The sequence below is a fragment of the Eschrichtius robustus genome, chromosome 18, assembly GCF_028021215.1.
Source record: "Eschrichtius robustus isolate mEscRob2 chromosome 18, mEscRob2.pri, whole genome shotgun sequence".
Taxonomy (NCBI): Eukaryota; Metazoa; Chordata; class Mammalia; order Artiodactyla; family Eschrichtiidae; genus Eschrichtius; species Eschrichtius robustus.
In genome coordinates, this window is record NC_090841.1 from 11753610 (window position 1) to 11773228 (window position 19619).

Here is a 19619-nt window from a genome sequence, read left to right on the forward strand (position 1 = left end):
AATTAAATGATGTATAGAAAGGGGCATTGTTTTTTTAACTGTGAAAGATAGAGCCTTAGGCTTCACATAATAGCTTGATTGTTAGAATTACACTTTATAATTGTTAATTCCTTTAAAAGCAGACTATTTTTTGTTACCACTGAGCCCCTTTCTGTTATTTACACATTTGATAATGGTTCTTGGGTAGACCAGATTTTACTTAAGCATTTACAACTCATTAAGGAGATTAGTCTAAAAAATTCTTCAGTGTTCTCCCATTTTAGTGTATACTAATTCTTACAGAGATTTATTCTGAGTCTTATAGACTTAAACTTTGGTATCTACTTCTTTTAGTTCAGTCAGTAAGTTGTCAATTGTTTTTCAGACCTGTTTATTTCTCTGTGGTTCACTTCTGGAGAACCTCTTCTAAGTTACTAATCATGGGTTTACAAGTTTCATAGTAGTGACCCAAGTCAATTGGATATATAAATAGGAAAAAGTAAGCAAGTCTTGGTGAGACCATGGCACGGTGAAAATGATGCTTGAGTTGGTTTTGCTAGATCTACAAGTTAATATCTAAGAGAGTACACGATCTACAATAATTTAGCTTTTCCTGGAAACATAAGGTTTACACTGGCTGTTTCATGGTACTTTATATGTATGTGATCAGATGACTACAATTTTTAGCTCAAAGTTGGGGTAAGAGAACTGGTAATAGCTAACGTTAACTCCTTAACTGAATGCTAACTATATGCCTGACTTTGTTACTAAGTGCTTATAACCCAATTACTTTATTTATTTAATCTTTACAACAACCTTATTAGATAGGAACTTTTATTCCCATATTGTAGATGAAGTGACAGGCTTAGAGAAGTAACGTCATTAAAGTGAGTGGTGCAGCTAAAATCAGAATCCAGGAAGTCTGAATTCAGAGCCAATCTCTTAACCATTCTCATAGCTATTTTTGTTAATAAACCAGAAATAGTAGGAGGAGTTGAAGTCGTTTCACACATAGAAGTAAAACCAACCTTTAACCAGAGAGAATATCTAGGTCAGTAAAAGGTCGGAAGTTAGCATAAGGGCTAGTTTCTTATAAAGTTGAATTTTGGAGCTGTTACAGAGAAAATATATATACAGAGTATAATATTTTACAAGTTGAGAATGTTTTGTTTTTAAATTCTTAAATTCTGGAAGACTTTTAAAATATTCGCTTCTTTGTCATTAGTTGCTGTGAGAATTAAGTTATTTACTATATGTAAAGCACTTAGAATAATACTAAATGGCATGTGAGGTTAGGTGGTGGTATTATTATTACCATTATTTTCAAATTTATATTATACAATGTGCTCATCCATCCATATTAATGAACACCTTTCATTGATGGAAAATTAATTTGACTTCTTGAATCTAATCTCTAGCCCCTGTCTGAGCCTAATTTTATTTTCCTTCGCTTCCTCTTTCTCAACTACTCACTATTTATGTCTTTTATACTTTATGTAATTTATAAGCCAAATGCAACCTTTTTTGGACTAAAGTAGAACATACGTAAATACATATATAGATCTTTATTTCTAGAATTTAGCACTGTTAGCGCACGGACTTTTTCTTGTCCACAGATATATTTCCAGTTCTTAGAACAGTAAGTTCTAGTCTTTAATAAATAAAATATTTGTTGAATGAATGACTTCACATTTGTCACGCATTTTGTATATGGCTATTATTTTCTGCCTAAATTTTCCATTCTCTAGATCAAAAAGATATCCAGTTTGTTAATGTTCTTCCTTAAGAATGGTACTTATTACTGAATAAACTAATTCATGTGAGATTTGATCAATAGAGAATAGGAGTATCATTGTATCTTTTATTCCATGTGTATTTGTCTATTGCTGTAGTAAAGTAGCATTTGGGAGGAGCAGTACTACTTTTGACTCACTTGGCGTAATGCCACAAGTCAAATATGCTGCCATTAAATCAGCTTTCTTTCCCAGTTCACATGTTTTTTTTTAAAAATACTACTAGATATTACATATTTCTCTTGTAAACATTTTTAACATTAATTCTGTTATTTCAACATTTACTGTAAGTTTGCTAATATAGTTTCATGTTTCTTCATATTCTATACATGGAGATTAGACCCACCTGTTCTTTTTCAGTTCCATCTATTTTATTTGTCAGTCTAGTAGTATAAAAGAAAATGAATTTTCATGTCTTAAAATTTATCCTTAGTGATCTCTGCATCTTCTAGTATTTTTCACTTTTCAAAGCCAAAACCTTTTTAAGGGAATTTGTCCAGAATCCCACCTCTTAGTCATTTGCTCTATTTTACTCTATTTTTCTAGATTTGAAATCACCTTTTCAAATTGAAAAAAAAAAATTAGACTTCTCTTTGCTAGTTTTAATTCTTACAGCACCTTTCACTTATCTGTAGTGAAATTTTTATCAAAATTAGTTTCAGGCTAGAAGACTTGAAATTTTTTAGGGTAGCTAATACTTTCTTGCTAGCTAAATATTTGTTTTGTTGTTATGTGTAAGCTCTCACATTATCATTGGTGATTTTTTTTTTTCTGTTTATTTTTAGCTGGTTGGTGGAGAATTTGACTTGGAGATGAACTTTATTATCCAGGATGCTGAGAGTATAACATGCATGACAGAGCTTTTGGAACACTGTGATGTCACATGTCAAGCAGAAATATGGAGCATGTTTACAGCCATCCTACGAAAAAGTGTTCGGAATTTACAGACTAGCACAGAAGTTGGGCTAATTGAGCAAGTATTGCTGAAAATGAGTGCTGTAGATGACATGATAGCAGGTATGGGATTATCTGACAGGAAAGGATAATTTAAATGTTTATAAAGATTCATATGCTTCTCTTTATATTCTATAGGTTATATAGTTTCGTTGAAGCTACCTTGTTTTAAAATAGATAAGTAGAAATGTATGGGAAATTTGCCTTTTATGTTAAGGGGAAACCTGAAGAATGAAAGATGACTTCTGTGTTAGACAAAAATAACTACTATTTTGGTTTTCCAGGTTTTAGAAAATCTCAGTAATGTGGAATAAGTGCTATGAAATCTATCAGAAAAATGAACAGTACCTTTCTATGTAGAACTTAATTAAACCTTTATGTAATTAAAATATCACAATACATATTACATTTCTATAAAATTAGCACTTTATTAAAAGTTCTCTGAACTCCATGTTCTCCAGTCTGGCATATATGGTACTATGACAGGAGGTGCTAAAAGCCTTCGGACAAGCAGGCTGTAGTTTTTGGAAGTGTCGATTTTACTTTGATATTTTTTTGGAGGAACTTTTGTATTAAAATAAATGCAGATCTATTGCTAATTAGAACATACTATTTGCATGAAATTTCAAGATAAAAATAATAATTTGGTGTTTGTTATGTGTTATTTCAAATAATAATTTTGATATCTGTAATTCTTCACTGTCAATCCTTTACCCACCGGCAAGTCCATTCTCCTCTGTGGTTAGATGCACTTCAGTAGAAATGTTCTGAAAGATGGTCCCAGAGCAACAGTTACTCCCAGAAAATAAGGAGTTTGAAATGTTGATTCTCTTAAGCCATGAATCTTCCGTATAACTTTCTTCTGACATGAAAAGTTTTCATAATTCTAAAAGTGCTAGTATAATTCCTCACAATATCTGACCATATCTGATCCTTAAAAATACTTCAACACCAGAAAATCCTCTATAATATTTTGATCTATGCATAATTAATTTTAATATCAGTAGAACAAAACATTAAACAGGAAAAAATGGAATGAAGAGTAAAGATCAGTGCTTTTTAAATTTAAGCAATATTTTGAAATTTTTGTTTTTCTTACAGAGTATATTAAAATCATTTCTAATTGCTTTCGAGGTGGCATCTATCTCTATTTAGAATGATTTAGTATTTTCTATATTGGTTACTAATGGTTAACTTCATGAAAAATGAGAATCAAAATTAACACATCTTTTTGATGAAAATATGGTACCATCTGCAAATTTTAGCATTAACAGGAATTTATCTGTATAAACTTATATGTACACATGTTGTATAGAACATCATGTGATCTTTGAATCCTCATATCTGGATTTAAGCCCTTAAAATTCTTTCTCTTTTCTTTCTTTTTTTTTTTTTTTGTAAATAAAGTACACTTTATAGAATGCACTTTAGAAAATGAGCCACAATTACAAACATACTAGCTTACTGTACATAATTCATGAGCACTGAGAAGTAAGCTGATAGTAAGTGTGATAGTACCGCAAAGCTTTTCACATTTTCTGTTATACAAAGCTTCTTAACTCCCTTATCCTTTATTCTCATTAATGATAATGTGGATAACACAAATTTTTCACTTTTTCTTATTTAAGTGATGAATAAGTGTTAGAAAAATACCTCTACCTTACTTTTCCGTAGAGAAATTAAAATTTAGATAACATACTGATGAAGCACCAGTAACCACCAAAACACTACTCAGTTTTCACTCTGAGTGTTTTGTAGCATGCTAAGTTCAAAGAGGTTCTTTTCATTTAATAATATGAAGATATCATATTAGAAGGTGGTTAAACATCTATAGTAAATTGATAAGAGAATTTCATAGTCTTAGTATTTTTTCTCCTTTAAAAATCTTGTACAGAAAATACCTTTTTTATAGACCTTTTAAAATTTTATAATAAAATTAAAAACTGAGGTGCTTGGCTATCTTATCTGTATAATAAATAAGAAATCTTAATAATTATGTAATTAAATACAAATTTAATAGATCACTTTTTGTCACATACATAGGAGATGAGATAAAGGTTTGGAAATAGCATTCTTTTAAAATAGTATTTGTAGGCATACCTTTAAGAAATCTTCTATGAAGGTTTTGCCATTGCAGCTAATTGCTTAAAAATGCTTTATATTAACTTAGGATTTTAAAGTGCTTGGTTTTTATCTAGAATTTTTTCTTAGAAACAGATATTCTGACTAATATGTAGTAACTATGAACATTTTTATTACTTGAATGATGAATGGTCTTTCATTAAAAGATATCTCTTTAAAATGGCATATCCACAGTCACAAGTTTATCGTAGAGCTTGCTTACTTATAATGGTGTTAAGTAAGAATAAGTCAATTCTTTATTGATGAAAATAACCATATTAAATTTCTAATTTGAAATACATACATAATAAATATTTTTAAAGTCTCAAAGTTCAGCTAACTAATCTATGATATTGGATAATGTATAGTACATGTCAATAATTATTTGAACTTATCCTAACCTAACCTATTTTATTAATTGATGATAAATTGTTTATAATGTATATGTGTATTTATTGTAATAAATTGCATAGTATCTTTAATTCTTAGGATGTACTTTAGAAATTGAGAAAATGAAGTATAAGTATTTAGATGTTTAATTTCTCGCAAAAAATGATTGATAGAGGTACTATTACAATGTCTAGAGATGAGAAAGTAATCAGAGACAAGAGATTAAATGTATAATTTTTTCTTATTATCTGGTGAGCTGGTGTGTCTCTTATGTGAACATAAACACATTACCATAATGGATATCACCAGTCAGATGTTCAAATGGTACTTCTATTTAGATACTAGTAAGTAAGAGTGAGGGCTCTGGAGCCATACTGCCTAGGTTTGAATTTTGACTCTACCACTTAGTAGAGTGCGTTCTTGGGCAGTGTGATTAAGTTATCTATGCTTCACTTTCCTCATTTTTAGAAGGGGATAATAATAATACTTACCTCATAGGCTTGTTATGAGGATTTGTGAAGTTAATGCATGTAAACCACTTGGAATAATGCCAGGCAAGGAGTGAGTGCCCAAAATTGTTGTTAATGGGTCAAGGACTATTTCAAGAATGTATTTTATTAAGAGTAGATAATTCTAAAAGCAAATGTGGTCAACCATTGCTTTTTCATTTGAAAATAACAAATTTACAATGTTAAATCATTGTACCGTTGCATTTTTTTGCCTACTTTTCCCAGCATATAGCAGATTTGTGTGTGTGTGTGTGTGTGTGCGCATGTGTGTGTATTCTGGGAATTTATAAAATCCATTTTATGTAATTTTTCAAAGAGAACTTAATTGAAATGGTAATTCTGATGGGAAAAAAAATCCTAAAATTCAAATATAATTTTTTGCTTATCTGATGAATTAAAAATTGTTAATTAGAACGGCTATTCATGAGGACATTTAGCTATAATACATATCCATATATATGTAGAAATGACAAGATAACTTTTGCTCTTTCAAAAAGTATATTTACCTTGACAGATGGCAGCTCATGACTAGAGTTCAGAATAACTTTATTTTCCTTTGAAGATCTTCTAGTTGATATGTTGGGGGTTCTTGCCAGCTACAGCATCACTGTCAAGGAGTTGAAGCTTTTGTTCAGCATGCTTCGAGGAGAAAGTGGAATCTGGGTAAGCCGTGGTCAGAGGGAAAAGTATTCAGTATCAGTGCATTAATACTTAATGTTCAACAGTTCGTCTCTAGAGAGCTATAAACTTGAATTTGTAATGGAAATTGTTCCTCTTAAAGAGTTTATTAAATGATTTAAAATTAATTTTCTTTCAAGTTAGAAAACATTCTGGTGGTTAAGGTGGTATATTAGGTATTTTTGTTAAATTTGCACAGTGACATTTCTTTTTCTTGTTTCCTTAGCCAAGACATGCAGTAAAATTATTATCAGTTCTTAATCAGATGCCACAAAGACATGGTCCTGATACTTTTTTCAATTTCCCCGGTTGTAGTGCTGCGGTAAGTTTTAAATACATACGTTTGTTTTTATTTCTTTTAAGTCAACTCTGTGAAGGTATAATTTACATACAGTAAAATTCCCCAATTTAAAAAGTACAGTTTGTTGAGTTTTGAATAGTCCTGTAACCACCACGACAGTCATGATTTAGAACAATTCTATCACCCACCAAAATTCCCTTGTGTCTCTTTGAAGCCTGTTCCCTCTCCCTAGGCTGTCCCTTGCAACCTTTGATTTATTTTGTGTTTGTATAATTCTATCTTTTCTAGAGTTTCATATAAATAAAATCATATGGTATGTAGTCTTTTCCGCCAGGCTTCTTTTACTTACCATAATGCTTTTGAGATTATCCATGTTGTAGTTTATCAGTAATTCTATTCCTTTTTATTCTGAGTAGTATTACATTTTATGGATATACCGCAGTTTATCCATTCACTAGTTGATGGACTTTTGGGTATTCAGTTTTTGGTTATTGCAAATAAAACTGCTAGGTCTTGAATAAAGGTCTTCTGCAGGTATGTATTTTTATCTCTTGAGTAAATACGAAAGAGTGAGATTGCTACTTTTTATGTTAAGTATGTATTTCATTTCATGATAAACATGCAGATTGCTTTTTCTGTAGTGGAAAATTTTGCATCCCCATCAGCAGTGTATGAAAATCCCAGTTGATCTGTACCCTGGGCATTGTGTCTTTTTAATTTGAAGCATGTAAATGGTTATGTAATGGCACCTCATTGTAGATTTAATTTTGTATTGCCCTTATGACTGATGTTGAACATTTTTCATGTGTTTATTAGCCATTCTTAAATCTTCTTTTGTGGTGTTTGTGTTCAAATCTTCTGTTCACTTAAAAAAATGTGATTATTTGTCTTGTTATCTTAAGAGTTCATTATATATTTGGGGTGTAAGTTAATTTGGAAATGTGTTTGTCAAACATTTTCTCCCAGTCTGATGCTTGTCTTTTTATTTTCTTAACAATATTTCTTGAAGTACAAAAGATTTTCATTTTGATGGAGTTCAATTAAAATTTTCTTTCTTTTATGACATATGCTTTTGTAATCTAAGAAATTGGTATAAACCAAGGTCACAGGATTTTTTTCTCTTATGCATTCTACTGAAAGTTGTGTTGTTTTTACCTCTTATGTTTAGGTCTGTGATCCCTTTTGTATAAATTTTTAAAATATGATGTGAGGGAAGGTTGGAGGTTAAGTTTTGTTTGTTTAACATATGACTATCAAATTATTTCAAAGCCATTTGTTTAAGAGACAGTTCTTTTCACATTGGATTGTGTTGGCACCTTTCTTGAAAACTATCTGGCCGTGTTTGTGTGGATCTAGTTCTGAGTACTCCAATTCATGGGACACAATATATCTCTCCCTTTATTTCATTTTCTTTGATGTTTCAGTGTTTTGCAGTTTTCAGCATGCCAGTCTTAAACATCTTTTGTTAAATTCATACACAAATATTCCATATTGCTTTATGCTAGTATATAAAAACGCATATTTTTTGGTGTATTGACCTTATATCCTGAGACCTTGCTAAACTCACTTACTTGTCCTAGCAGTTTTTTTTAGTAGATGCCTTTTTATTTCATTTTGTACCTTATTGCACTGGCTAGGACCTTCAATTAGTAATCGTAACAGTCTTGACTTATTCTCAGTCTTGGGGAAAGCATTAAGTATTTCACCATTAAGTATACTATTAGCGTTAGGTTTTAAGATATATCCTTTATCAGACTGAGGAAATTCCTTTCTATTCCTATTTACTGGGGTTTTTTTTTCATCATCAGTAAGTTAATATCAGTGTTGAATTTTATCAAATGCTTTTTCTGATTTTCTTGAAATGATCATATAGTTTTTCTTAATCTTTATTAATGTGATGAATTACAGTGACTGATATTTCAGTGTTAAATCACCTTTGCATTCCTGGGATAACAACTACTTGATCGCAGTGTAATAACCTTTTCATACAACACTGGATCTGATTTGCTAACATATTGCTAAGAAACTTTGCAGTTATTTCTATGAGTGATTTGACAATCTATTTTTCTTTTCCTGTGATATCTTTCTCCAGTTTTGATGTTAGGGTAATTCCTCATAAAATGAGTTGGGAAGTGTTTGTTTCTCCCTATTGAAGGGTTTGTGTAGAATTGATAATACTTATTCTTGAATGTATGCTAGAATTCACTATTGAAGCCATCTGGGTCTGGAGTTTTGTTTGTGGGAAGGTTTTAAGCTACAAACTTAATTTCTGTAGTAGACATAGGGAAATTTTCTATTTGTTTTGAGTAAGCATTGGTAGTGTGGGTCTTTCAAGTAATTGTCCAGTTAATCTAAGTTGTTGAATATATTGGCATAAAGTTGTTAATCATATCCCCTATTATCCTTTTAATGTCTATAGGATATGTAGTGATGCCTCCTCTTTCATTCTTGTTACTATATTTTTTCCAGTCAGTCTAGCTGGAAGTTTATCCATTTTGTTGTTCTTTTCAAAGAACTAGCTTTCTCAGTAAGCTTGATTTCATCATTTTAATATACACGGTAGCATTGTAGAGCATATGTGTAATTTTTGGCTAGAAGAACCGGTTTTGATTTCTGAATCCTCTAGTTCATTACTGTAGAGGACTAGTCCTTAGTGTTTCTTAGCTTACTTTCATGTAAAATATTAGCATTTTATAATGGAATAGGGTTATTGTGAGCCTGTAATGAAGTAATATACTATTTAAGCACTATATAAGTTGTAAAACATAATGTAAATATTTATTGGTCTTTGGTTATTACAAGTACTTAAATGTCCTTTCAGTCTTCCATTTCATCAACCATTATCCTAATTTTATATTTTTTTCCTGACTATTTTGTTACTAATCTTTTAAGTTACAGTTTCCACCAATTGTGAAACAAAAATAGCAAAGTTAAAAAAAAACAAAACACTTTCAAGATGGAAGCAAATCATTTTACATATCAGTGTGTTAGTGTAGAGCATATATAATATGTATGTATATTGTGGTACTTAGCAGAGAAAACACTGTCACTGTCCCTAAGGGGATGAGGGTTCTTTTAGATGTAATAGTTCTACTTATACACATATGTATTTCTAATACATTTTACAGAGCTGTTGTTGACCTGACATCTGATAGATTTCAGTCTAAGGTATGGGGAAGAAGAGCAAAGTGTTTTGAATGAAACATAAGCAAGTTGCTGTTTTATATATAGAATTAACAAAGTTGAATTAAAACGGAATTAATAACTGTTTTAATAAATTGCCTGAATTGCCTCAGTAAGATGGCAGTTAATCCTGTTTTTAGCCATTTGGTCACCAATTACCTATTGGTATGCAATGCATTTTACACACACATACACATACACAGAGATAATTTTATTTATATGTTATTAGTAGTGTATGTTTGAATTGTTTTTACTCAGGGGATATTGGTAGACTTATACTATCTCTTCCGCCTTTCCTGGTTTTTCCTGCATCACTCGTTTCCATAAAGGGTAGTTTGGATCAAAAGTATATTCTTTGTAGAGGAGGAAACAGGGAAGGAACTAGTACTTTTATAACTATTATTTCATTTGAGTCATACAAGCTATATAAGATAAATGATATTATTGTTGTTACATCAGTTGAGAAAACTAAGTAAGCCTCTACAGTATAACATTGTTCAGAGTCTTAAAGTAGAGTCACAACCTGAGCCAAAATTTGCCTGACCTTAAATCCAGTGTTTCATTTAACAACGGATTGGCTAATTTTCAGACATGTTACTTCTGCTGTTGAACTGCTGAAAAATTCAGATAGGAGCTGATTTTAAAACCCTTACCATTACAGTGTTTTTGATAATCTTGCTTCTGGATGAGCATGAACCAGTGGCATCTTAGTAACAAGAGGGTACATACTGTTTGGACCACTGCTCATAGCAGTGCCTTTGGATAATTAAAATCATGATACAACTTACTTTCCCTCCAAAATAACCATATATGCTAGGCCTTCTGAATTGCATTTTATATTGTGGAGATGCCTTTCTGTGAGCCTGCTGCCTCCATATGAGCAATTTGGTAATACTTACAGAGAGTTAGTTGAATTCTACAGTGATTCGTGTAAAGCTGAATGACAAATGTAAGATGGCATTTTATGTGCTCTGTGACCTTTATGAATATACTATCTAGATTTGCTTTTCGTGATTATGATCTATTTCTTGAATTTGCTTAATTTAAGAAATAGTACACTTTTCTATTCACTGAAATAGTTAACTGAAAGCATCCTATCTGAACATCAAAATCATTTTTTTTGCAAATTGCAACAGATAAGAATATAAATTTTGGAGTCAGCTAGTCCAGGAGACAGTGAGGGATATAGATTTCAGAGTCCTATGGACTCATTGGACACAATGAGGGATACCCAATTGTGGATACCAAAATATTTTAGAAGGAAATACAGAGGAAACGTGAAGGCAGCTTAAATCCAAAATCACAGAGATAGTCCAAAGGTCATGCCATTATTGCCATGGGATTAGAAGGAAATATAAAGAGCCTAGAAAATGGGTGATCAGGCACAAATGGTTGGGGAGTAAATGGGCCTGAATTCCACATCAGGCAGTACTCTACAAAGTTAGCTTTTGTGCCTTAAGGGAGAGTGTATGCATCAGCTAAAGAATTAAAAAAGGCTAGGGATACAATGTGCACTGTAAGAAGGAGCTGGTTGGTAGGTAAGTAGGAACAGGAAGTTGAGGCATACCCTCTAGAAATGGGAGAGTTCAGGTCCCTAAAACATTTTATCTAGCTGTTACATATTGAAGACTATACTTCAGTAAAAAAAAATAATAAATTTAAAATACATATGTAATAAAAAAATAATTTTAAGAGAATGTCCTTGAGTAGAGGTAACTATCTTGTTGAAGAGATTGGCCGTAATAAAGATCCTTATTATCTATGGAATTTTTAGAAGTCCACAATGAAACTGAGAAAAATGCAGTCCTAGAGCCTCTCAGGTGTTTAATACCAGTTGTAGCAAGACCAAAGACTATTATTATTTCATTATCACTCAAGCTTATTAGCTTTATCTTTTGTGAGACTTTTTCTTTTTTCTGTTGTATTTTGGTTCACTAGTGTTTGCAGCTGAATGTGATTTAGGACTCTCTCAGTCCTACTGTGTTGGAAGAGTAGTTCTGGAAAACCTGAAGAACAGCTTGAGTCAAATTCTTTCCTGTATCTCTTAGTTTAATGCAGCGTATAAGTTCCAATGTAGGGCTCAGTAGACCGGATGATGAGACTGATGATATAGAAAGTGCTAGGGCCACTGGTTGGAAGTAAGAGATCTCTTGGGCATGTGGAGTAATGGGGGAAAAGAGAAGGAATGGGCTGCACTCCTGCGTGCTTATTAACGCCGCTATGATAGTGCTGTCATGGACTGCTGTGGCTGGTATGGAAGGGCACTTGGGTATGCTGGTTGTGGCCAGAGGTTGGAAACCATGAATCTGACTCTGTTCCAATCGTGGAGCAGATTGCCTGTTCCACAGGCATTATGAGCAAATTAATATATTTGTTAAGCTATTATTATAATTCTGTAGAATCACTTTACTATTCAATGTCCTCAATAAATATTTCTCCTGCTTACCTTGGTACTCTGAAGCAGCTATAGTAAGTGAAGTCTGGTTTAGTGAAACTTATGGAGGTATTAACCAGCAGTAAACTTGGCAAGAATTGCATATTGCTAGCAAACAAAAAAACAAAGTAAAATATTTCCCTTTTTAAAAAGTCGAAAAAAGGCTGTATTGACAATTAAAGTGCCTGGACTAAACTGCTTAAATATTAAAATCTGAAAGGACATTGTATAGGAAAATTTTTATTCATTGTTAGGGTTTGAGTCTTCATTTGAAATGGTATGTGTGTTTATGTGTTTTTGTGTGTGTGTTTTTGTTTTTATTTTTGCAGCAGGCGCTTTGCCACTTTGAGATTTTTCATTGATCACATATTGATTATTTTCTATTTCTTAAGTCTCAGTGCTGGGAGTATAAACTATATTTCTTACTCTTTGGGAACTCATTGGTAGACACAAAAGCAGCTTGTTAGAATAAGCTATTGTAGATTTAGGTACTAAGTGCTATGGGAAAACAATGAAAAGAGAAACTAGGCTGGGGTAAGTCCAGGAAAGCTTCACAGGAGAAGGAGATATTAGCCTGGTATTGAGGGTAATTGGGATCTTGGTGGAGGAAGTGTTCTGCACAGAAGTAGCATCATGTACAAAAAAGGGAGCTGTAACAGAACAGGTGGAACAGCTGCTGTGTTTAGATATACTTTGGAAAGTGGGGTAAGGTACAAGAAGAGAATAAGATTGAAAGGGTTTGTTGGAGCCACAGTGTGTGTGAAGAGCCTTGTATAACCTGAAGAAATTTAAACTTTATTTTATATGCAGAGGATTTTTATATGGAAGCTATATGTTATATTTGAGTAAGGTCATTACCAGCAATAAGAAGGATCTGTTTGGAGGAACAGATCAGTTATAAAATCATAAAGGGGGACTTCCCTCGTGGCGCGGTGGTTAAGAATCTGCCAGCCAACGCAGGGGACATGGGTGCGAGCCCTGGTCCGGGAAGATCCCATATGCCGCGGAACAACTAAGCCCGTGCGCCACAACTACTGAAGCCCGCGCACCTAGAGCCTGTGCTCTGCAACACGAGAAGTCACCGCAACGAGAAGCCCGCGCACCACAACGAAGAGTAGCCCCCACTTGCCGCAGCTAGAGAAAGCCCGCACGCAGCAATAAAGACCCAACACAGCCAAAAATAAAATAAATAAAAGAAGTAAAATAAATAAATATTTAAAAAATCATAAAGGGTACTTATCTTTTATGTGAAGGAATTTAGATATCTCATAGAAAGATAAGTAAATCCACTCAGATGTTTTTTGACTTCAAGTCAAGTAGTATACCACTTTCTCATTTTTTCCTTAGAATGTCTAGATTTTTTTTATTATTATTACCCACTGAATGCTATATTATTCCTTTCCTACTTGTGAGTGGATTTGAATCGTTTTTGGTCATAAATTTCAATGGTTCAGTTTCTGAATGATAAATCTCTTGCTTTAGTATTAATATTATTTCTTATTACTTATATTTCTTCAGTATTTATTCCATTAACTTCTCTATTGCTTTTGGATTTGAAAATTCAGCTTTCTTTAATCAAGTGAAATATTACTGAAAACCTAACATAAACTATAGAAAACTGTAAATTCTGGAGCATATGTATAAGGGACTGTATATTGGTGAACCTGGAGGAGGACTTCTTGGAGTACAGTCTGAACCCTACTATGTAACTTAGATATGAAACTTGATTCATTGAATATTTGAAAATAATGCTTCTAGAGTCAACAAACAATATTAATAGATTATTTTAATATGATAATAGTTTCTGTTTTTATATTTGTCCATGATTCTTTGATATTTATACCTTCATTGTTTTTTAATCTGTGGAAGCCATACTTGACCTTAGTTACTATTACATTTTCTTTAACTGATACTTTCGTATCTTTTTCCATTACCTTGTAGGCAATTGCATTGCCTCCTATTGCAAAGTGGCCTTATCAGAATGGCTTCACCCTAAACACTTGGTTTCGTATGGATCCATTAAATAACATTAATGTTGATAAGGATAAACCTTATCTTTATTGGTAAGTAATATATTTAATTTTAGTACTTTTGTCTTAAGCATTTCAATCTTGTAAATATGTAACAGTGTCAAGTGTCAAGGCAACATATTAAATAGAATAAGTAAATAAATAAATATATGTTAAAACTACAAAGATACAGTTATGTCAGTTTATTTTATTCATTTTTTGCTGTTGATTCTGGGCAAGCTGCCTCACTATTTTTTTCCTCAATTACATTTTAAAAGTCAAGGGTTACAGACCTCCTATCTCCAATCTGCATAAATCAATTGTGTGTTCTCAGTGGAAAAAAACAAAACAAAACAACAACAACAAACTCCTACCAAATTTCATTCACTTTGCTTTTTGACTTACATGGGTCTGTGAGCGTAATTACGTTATGCTTTAAAAATATTGATTTTGGTAACCATGTGAGAAGTTATAATTAGATAAGATTAATTATTTGGTAGATAACTAACAGAATGGGTTCATCAACCCAACAATGGGTTGACCTGTAAGGACTCAGAACTTGATAATTTTAGTTTACCAATAATGCCAAGTAATAAGAACATCAAAGTTTCGTTTATTATATTACTATGTACTAGGCATTATAAGTGCTTACATGTATTACCTCATTTAATACTTGCAGTGCTCTGAAATAAGATTGCCTGGGTTTAAGTTCTGCCTTTACCATTTACTGTTTATCCTGTGCTTTGGTGTCTTCAACTGTAAAATGAGGATAATAATGGTACCTATCACATAGGATTTAATGATAGCATAATATTTAAAGTGCTTTTTGTACAATGACTGTTCAGAAATGTGAGTGTAGAAAAATGTGAGCTATTAATAACTTGTAAACTCTATTACAAAAGATTATATATGGATAGTAATGAGAGAGGGTTTTAACAAGCATCTGAACTTCCAAACTTAAATGGGGATGAACTTCAGAAAGGTCATTTTGGGGGCTTCTCTGGTGGCGCAGTGGTTAAGAATCCGCCTGCCAATGCAGGGGACATGGGCTCCATCTCTGGTCCGGGAAGATCCCATATGGTGCAGAGCAACTAAGCCCGTGTGCCACAACTACTGAGCCTGTGCTCTAGAGCCCACAAGCCACAACTGCTGAAGCTCAGGCGCCTAGAGCCCGTGCTCCGCCACCAGAGAAGCCACCGCAATGAGAAGCCCGCGCACCGCAAGGAAGAGTAGCTCCCGCTCCCCTCAACTAGAGAAAGCCCGTGCGCAGCAACAAAGACCCAATGCAGCCAAAAAAAAAAAGTCATCTCTAAATGCTCACTGTGCCATACAAGATATGATACCATTTACATAAGATCATGTGTTGTGTACATTTAAAAAAAAAAAAAAGAAAGGTCATTTTGGGAGATCATATTTTTATTTCAATAATACTGTCATTTGTCAAAGCATTTACAGGTTTTCGTTTTTTTTTTTTATATTGTGATTGAATTCACAGCTGGAGGAGTGCTCCTCTAGAAGAAAATAACTATATTTCATAGTCACATCTTTTTTCTTTTTTTGACTGAAAAGGTATTCCTTTGCTTGATTACCTACGTTATTTATCAAAATTGGCTGTGACTTTTTTTTTTTTTTTGGTAAAGTTGTAAGCAATTTTCAAAGATATAGTAGAATTAAAGAGCAAGTTGATTTTGAAAACATTAACTGTCTACATGATTTCTGTATTTGTTAATTCCAGGTGGTCATTGAAGGTATATGAAATCTACTTGGTAGGATTTTGTTGGCAATTAATTTGTTTTTATGTATTTGTGATATTTTAAATTGAAATATTAAAAGGTTCTATAGTCTTCTATTTTCCCAATTTAAATGCCTTCTTTTAGTTGTTCTAAACCTTTCATGTTTTAGTCTTTATTTGGTACATGTAATACTCCTTCTACTCTATAGGGATGTAAGTTTTATTTTTATAATTATGTTTTATATTATTTGTATAATACTAATCTTTAGATATATTGTTCTCTGTCGCAGAGGATATTATACTATTCTCAGTTTTCTTTGCAGTTTTCGTACTAGCAAAGGAGTTGGTTACTCTGCTCATTTCGTTGGCAATTGCCTGATAGTCACATCACTGAAGTCCAAAGGAAAAGGTTTTCAGCACTGTGTGAAGTATGATTTTCAGCCACGCAAGGTAGGTGTAAGTAAATTATCTATTGAGAATGACACAATTCACCATTCCCACTCTCTCAAAACTCACCTATTATGACTTCTGTAATATTCACTTTTATTGGTTTTCTCGTGACTCCTACTGCTTTTCTCTTATCCTTGTCTGCATTTTCTTTCTACTTTTATATCTAACTTTTGACATAAAAAGATCAGGCTCCTGACCTCTTGCAGTGACTGTTTCTCTCACTCACTCTCTCATTCTCTCTCTTGCTGTGATCTGTTGTATGGCATTCTTTCAGTGAACATTCAATATGTATTTACTGAGTGCCAGACACTGTTGTAGGCACAGGAGATACGACAGTGAACAAAACAGACAGCATCCTTGCTTTTGTGGAGCTTATATTTTTTCGGGAATTTTTATTCAGTTTTATGATAGCTTTCCTCTCTTATTCTTATTTCCAGAGCTTATATATTCTTATATTCTCATCTCCCTATGAGATATGGCCAAGTGAATGTCTTTCTGGCCCCTCAGCCTCAGAATGTGTAACATTGAATTTGCCATCCCAGTCCCATATCATTCATGTTCTTAAGTCCTCTGTTTTGATTAAGAGGCTACTGTCTTCATAGTAGTGGGGACTTGAGTCAGCTTCAGCCCCTCTTTGATCTTTATATCAGTCAGTTAAATTTCCAAGTCCTATACTTAGTATCGCTGAATTATAGCTTTCACCTTTATAAAATTCTTTACGTGTTGCTTAAATTCTTCATATTGCTCTCTTTTTATCTTGGATCCTCTGTCTCCTCCTCTTCCTCCTCCTGATTTATATTCCTGATCATATTATTTCACTGTTCAAACCAATCATTTACTTCTTACTAACTATAGAATAAATTAAAAATTTTAACCTAGTCTTTCATGATTTGGATTTTATTTTCAGCTTTTTACTTAAACCTTTTATTTTGGCAAAACTGAGCTGATATACATGCTTCACTTTTTTATCTTTTCCTTTTCAAATGTTCGGTCTCTGGCCTAAAATACATTTACTTGTCCCCTTACTCTCAGCTCTAGGTCTTAAATCCCACCCCATTGTGTTATGTTCCATTTCACATAAGATTTCTGTGGAATCTGTCCCTGATTTGTCTTGCTTTGCTCCCCAGATACAGTCTCTCTTTCAGCATATTATTTCAGTATTTCTTATGGCCGTTATTTCTTTTAAACCTTTATTATTCATTTATATGTGCATTATTTAGTAACTGTTGAGACTAAGCTATGTGTTAGATTCAATTTTGTATTTCCTCATATACCTAACACAGAGCATTGAACTTGGTAGACTGTCAATGATATATGTTAGATAAATAAGTAAAATATGACTTTAACAACCAAAAACCCTTTTGTTTCCTAAAGGAGTAAGTTACATTTATTTGGACAGCTAATTTATATTGAGCAGTTTATTTCCCCGTAGTATGAAATAAATGAGGTATTACTATTGATACAGTGAGAAAGAGGGCATGCCTTGTTGTGGTCAGTGCTTCTTTGTAGGTAAGTATCCCAAGAACCTTTTCCATGTGGCAGTAAGAAGAAAAGTAGTCATGGCAATAAAGACCAAGTGATTTAGGTTGTTGCTATGTTAGACACATTTAAAATCTAAAGCTTACTAGCCTTTTTTGTTGTTGTCCCAGCATAATAATGCATATTGCAAAGCTAAGTTAATTTTTGGAATTGTAGAGAATAGAGTAATATCCATGACCATTAAGAGAGATTTTATGCTTTTTGAAAAAGTGTTTTGCACAGGTTTAATGGAAAACACAGTTACTTTGAATGCCAGGAACTGCCACATTCTTAGATCTTCATTCTGATCCTAAAATTTTAGTATATATTATATATAATTTATTTATAATATATTGTTATATATAATTTGTGTATAATATGTAAATTTACTATATAATATACAGAAATTATGCAGTATCTTTTAAATTTTCTGCACATCTGTGAAAACAATATTAAAGTATTTAAAATATTAAAGTATTTCAACAATTAATTCAAAGATTAATTCAAAGATTATTCAAAGATTATTCCAAGGCAAACTTTTATATGAACTTTGTGACTTTAATTGTATATCTGAGGAATTATGTTACTCTAATTATAATTCTACCTTCTTCTCTCGCTTTCCTTCTGGATTTATCCTTCTCCTCCATCTCTCTCTCCTCCCTCCTTTACCTCCTCCTCCTTCTCTTTTGCTCATCCTTTTCATCTCCCTTTTCTTTCCCCTTCTTCTCCTCTCCCTCCTCTCTCTTTTCTTATTCTTCTTCCTCCTTCTTCCTCTAACCTTATTTGGTTTAGGTAACAGAACCAGTTTTTAGACTAGAGATTCAAACTTCAGAGTAACTGGTTAGTGTATGTGTATGTATGCTGTCCTCTATGGATTTATAGATGATGAACTCCCTTTCTAAGTCTAATGTTAAACCTCCAGGTTTGGTAATACAGAGAGACTTTTCTTAAGGGAGATTTAGCTGATCCTAGCAGCCCTAAATCTTGTTTCCTGAGATTGAAGGTTTCACTAAATTCAGCTTCTTCAGTAATGCTGGCTTCAAGGAGAGGGATGTTGCTCTCCTGTTAATGTTTAGACCCATGAAATATACCTTTGCTTAATATCCGCTAGAATATGGATATTCAGAGACCAAGTTGAAACGTACTTTTAAAAGTCTGTTTAAAGGTAAAGAATAACAAGAGAAAATGCAGAGAAACATGCAACTGTGTCATTAGCTATATAGATATAATTCACTCATTGTCAGCTGGGATTTACTAGAGAGATTCTTTCTTTTGTTTACCGGACTCCATCTTCGTGTCACAGTAACCAAACATTTGAAAGTCCAGAGTCTAAAAAAACAAGGGACAGAAGTATAGTTCTCCATATATACACTAATATGTATTAGATGGATAACTAATAAGAACCTGCTGTATAAAAAAAAAAGAAGTATAGTTCTCCTTCCCACATGTTTAAGGCCTGGTCCCCCTTCCAGGTTCAAGGGTCTTTCTTGGATATAGAGCAGTGATTTTGTTCACCTTCTTCAGGGCATACTCTACCCCTTATCCACAGGAACGACCCTAACAGATTT

General features: G+C 32.8%; 1 protein-coding gene across 3 annotated transcripts in view; it reads left to right on the top strand.

Annotated features, from left to right (window-relative positions):
• Window positions 1-19619, top strand: part of NBEA (neurobeachin) — a 607091-nt gene that overhangs the window by 49855 nt on the left and 537617 nt on the right. For all 3 annotated transcript variants that reach the window (XM_068526405.1, XM_068526406.1, XM_068526407.1), the window contains exons 2-6: window positions 2558-2789; window positions 6309-6409; window positions 6651-6746; window positions 14284-14405; window positions 16407-16533. In XM_068526405.1, the coding sequence (XP_068382506.1) occupies window positions 2558-2789; window positions 6309-6409; window positions 6651-6746; window positions 14284-14405; window positions 16407-16533 (678 nt within the window). The remainder of the gene's footprint in view (window positions 1-2557; window positions 2790-6308; window positions 6410-6650; window positions 6747-14283; window positions 14406-16406; window positions 16534-19619) is intronic.